Here is a 3,632-nt window from a genome sequence, read left to right on the forward strand (position 1 = left end):
ATGGTGGTGCAGCAGCACACGAGGCCGCCATGGAGGATATGGCGCGACCAAGCCGGACGTCGCAGCTGTGCGGCAAGCTCTGTGGGGGCGCTGCCCGGGCACGGCCAGCGGCGCGCCACGGTGGGCGAGGCCAGCGGTTCTGCAGCTCGGGGCGGCGGATCCGCAGCGCGGGAGGCGGCGCCGAGCGACCCGTCCAACGCGGAAACCTTGCCCTCGTTGCTGTGTCCGGGAAAAAATAGGACGGAGATTTTTTAGTTTCTGTGGACCTTTGGATCTAGATGGATGGTGGATGAGAATGCGCAAGTTGTGTTGTGACTTGCCTTGGGTAAGTTACTGAATCCCTGTCCGTCAGCTATATGGGGAACATGCTGAAGATGTTTACCACACCTTTTAGATTTACAAATAAGAAACAATCCTCCACATCCCTTTACACAGCAAGTATTAACAATGATCATCTCGCCAATGAGACAAACACGTTCATCGCCATGTTTTATTTTGAATAAGCAAAATCCCAAAGGATTTTGTTTCTAACAAGAAAGACTTCAAACTGAAGGTAGCAATAATACCACATGTTCTACTGCATTTCAGTGCACCATGTTCCCTGTAGGAGGGCAACACCACCCGACAACTACAAATCCTACCCAACTGCAAAACCCTCTACAAGCCCACCTACACCCAAGGGCTTGGTCAGTTGGTCCATGCCGCCAATTATTCCTCAACCTTATCATTTCACACTTCTTTCCTTCCTTCAGGACCCTTAGTCCTTGAGCAGCCCACAGTACATACTTCCTTTAGGCCTCTTCCTCAAGCAGCATCTGATCAAAGTGCCACACCCCTGCATGCAAATAACATCTCAACAATATCAACTAGGTGTAACTTTAGGCACGAGATATAGCAGATGAAACCAAGTTCAGCAACAGACTAACCGTGCCCCTTGCCCACTCTCCTCAGCTGGGCAACATACTTCGAGATCTTATTTATGGCCTCCACCTTTCAAAAGAAAATACAAGATTTTCGTTCAGCTAAGAATTGTGTCGTAAGTAGAGCAAAAATATATAGAACAAAATATAGCCCTGCACAGTTTTGTTCAATATAATATGGAACATATGCTTGGTTGCATTTACCTGCTCCTCAAGGAACTCGCTCTCGATGAAGTCTGTCAGGTGCGGATCATTGCACCTTGTTGCTACCTGTTAATTACAGGTGAAAACTCATTACAAATTGTACGTGGCACAATTGTACAAACAACATGTAGTGACTCAAGTTAATAAATTTAAATTTGCTCATACATGTAGTGACTCAAGTTAATAAATTTAAATTTGCTCATAGATGTTAAGCATGTGAGTGAAAGCAACTTACACCATGCAGGTTGTGCAGCTTCTCATTAACCAGCTTTTCCAGAGCCAGAGCAAGCTCCATAGCTGAAACCAATAAAAGGCACAGATTAAAACATAGCTATCAAAAAAAATTATGAGAGACATAGCTATCAGATTAGCTTCCAAATGTGTCAAACATGAGCAGAACTACAAAAGACAAACCTAGCTGATAGACAACCACACATTTACTAACTATAGCCAGCCTTCTATTTCTATATATAAGTCGTGCTAAATTAGCAATCACTACTAGTCTTTCATATACTGAAAGCTGCAACTCATACAACTAGGTTCAATCGCAGAATAAAGCACACCTTTTGACAACAGATAGATTTTCACACTTCCTCTGCTGTGCCACACATGCAGGCTCCTCTAAGGCACTTGACACTCAGATCCTATCCTAATGCAGATTGGCAAACAAGAAGGAAATGCACGAGAACTCACCGTACAAAGCATCGCCTTTCTCAGGGTGGTCAAATTCAGTCAAGGGCGTCACAATGGATTGGAGCCTCACCCTGCCTCCACGTTTGTTCTGACGGCACAAAAAAACGCATCAAGTCTTGTGTTAGTACCCCCAATCTGTAGCATAGTGCAATGGAATGGACCTAACAATCAAAGAAATTGGGATCAACTGCTACCTGGTACTCCATGAGCTTCTCAGCATGCTCCCTCTCCTCGTCGCTCGATTCCTTAAAGAACCTGGAGGAACAAATGTGCAGAACACCACCGTCATTATAGAGGAAACAGTAAGATAGTAATGCTGTGATTTATTTACAGATGTGTAACTGAATTTGGTAAGAGGCGACGACTCACTTGGCAAATCCTTTGAGAGCAACGTTGTCACGGTCGAAGTAAGCGAAGAGGGAGTGGTACGCATACGAGGCGTTGTACTCCACACTGCACGGCCAGAGATTGCAGAGTCAGGTTGACGTCATATGGACATTTCTGAATCAAAATCAAATCGCCCAGATGGCTGGAATTTCTGATAACTAACACCAAAACTAGCCTAATACGTTAAGCCTTAGATATCAATTGAGCCACTCGATTAAGAATAAGCAATAATTTGAAAAGAAAAAGGGAAAATAAATCGCACAACTTAACTAATGGAGCAACAAAATACATACTAGTACAAATTAGTGGCGAGATAAACATCAATCCACAAGCACCAACATCATATCAGGACGAGAAGAGCAATGAGGTAACAGTACTTACTTGATCTGTTCGTTGAGGGCGGCCTCGCACTCGTCCACGAACTTGTGTCGGGCGAGTGACTTGTCAGGCGTCTGCGGCACGAGGGCGAGCTCCCCCTTGATCTCCTCGAACGGCTGGAACACGACCCCGCTGAGCACCTCCTTCCCCTTCCCGGAGGCCCTGCACGCAGCTGCAGCGGACGGCGAGACGCCGCCGCGCGGCGCGGCGACCCTGACGGGAACGGGAGCGGGGGCTACGGCCGCACCAGCGAACTGGTTGCCCGCGGCGGCGGCGGCCGGGGACGGGGAAACCCTCAGCATCTGGAAGGAGGTAGAGGATTGGAGGAGGGGAGGTGCGCGGGCGCGTTCGCGTGAGTTCTGGGCGGCGGTGGCGGAGATGGATTTGTGCGGCTGCGGCTTTGGAGAGGAAAAGGGATAGATATAGGCGCGTGGGGGTCGCAGATTGGGGACACGTGGACGGCCGAGATTTCGAGGAGGCGGAGGGAGCGCGTGGAGGGCTCGTGGCGGGGAGGCGAGGGGGATATTTTTGGATGGTCGAGTGGGGGAGGCGTCCTATTTTGGCGGTCTTTAATTTTAGTTTTTCTTTGGTATAGTAAAATCTAAATCTTATTATTTGTTTCAAAATAAATCTTGTTATTAAGAAATACTATGTATAGAGTATGTACATGTCATGTCATGTCATTGCAAATCTTTTTTTTCAATACACAAGCTAGTAAGCTACAAAGGTTGTCCACTGGTTTTGAGAAAAAGGGGTGATGCAAGAAAATATTTGATCAGATTTTTTTTTTCAAAGTATTGTTGCACGTTTCATCTTGTTCTTTAGTTTCCTACAAATATACTCCCTCCATCCCACAAATAAATGCATTTTTTTGACTCCTACAATTTATGTTTGACCATTCATCTTATTTTAATTTTTTTGTGTAAATAATAAAATAAATAAATCATTATAAAAATATAATATTTATTTAAAATTTTTTGAATAAGACGAACGGTCAAATATGAATCATAGAAGTTATAAAAATATAATTATTTGTGGGATGGAGGGAGT

General features: G+C 45.3%; 1 protein-coding gene across 1 annotated transcript; it reads right to left on the reverse strand.

Moving 5' to 3' along the window:
- Positions 374–2,978, reverse strand: LOC110435665 (ferritin-1, chloroplastic-like). The gene is made up of 8 exons (XM_021461505.1): positions 2,586–2,978; positions 2,187–2,270; positions 2,012–2,072; positions 1,818–1,905; positions 1,360–1,421; positions 1,125–1,190; positions 927–990; positions 374–835 (listed from the first exon to the last, which is right to left on the reverse strand). Exons 1-8 carry the CDS (start codon positions 2,882–2,884, stop codon positions 792–794), a joined length of 768 nt encoding a protein of 255 aa, XP_021317180.1. The 5' UTR covers positions 2,885–2,978; the 3' UTR covers positions 374–791.

This window comes from Sorghum bicolor, chromosome 5, assembly GCF_000003195.3.
Source record: "Sorghum bicolor cultivar BTx623 chromosome 5, Sorghum_bicolor_NCBIv3, whole genome shotgun sequence".
NCBI lineage: Eukaryota > Viridiplantae > Streptophyta > Magnoliopsida > Poales > Poaceae > Sorghum > Sorghum bicolor.

Coding starts and splice junctions, on each gene's coding strand:
- LOC110435665 (XM_021461505.1), bottom strand. CDS start 2,884: ATGCTGAGGGTTTCCCCGTCCCCGGCCGCCGCCGCCGCGGGCAACCAG. Junction 2,073..2,186: donor GCTCTCAAAGGATTTGCCAA/GTGAGTCGTCGC, acceptor TTGTTCCTCCAG/GTTCTTTAAGGAATCGAGCG. Junction 991..1,124: donor GCGAGTTCCTTGAGGAGCAG/GTAAATGCAACC, acceptor TTCTTTTGAAAG/GTGGAGGCCATAAATAAGAT.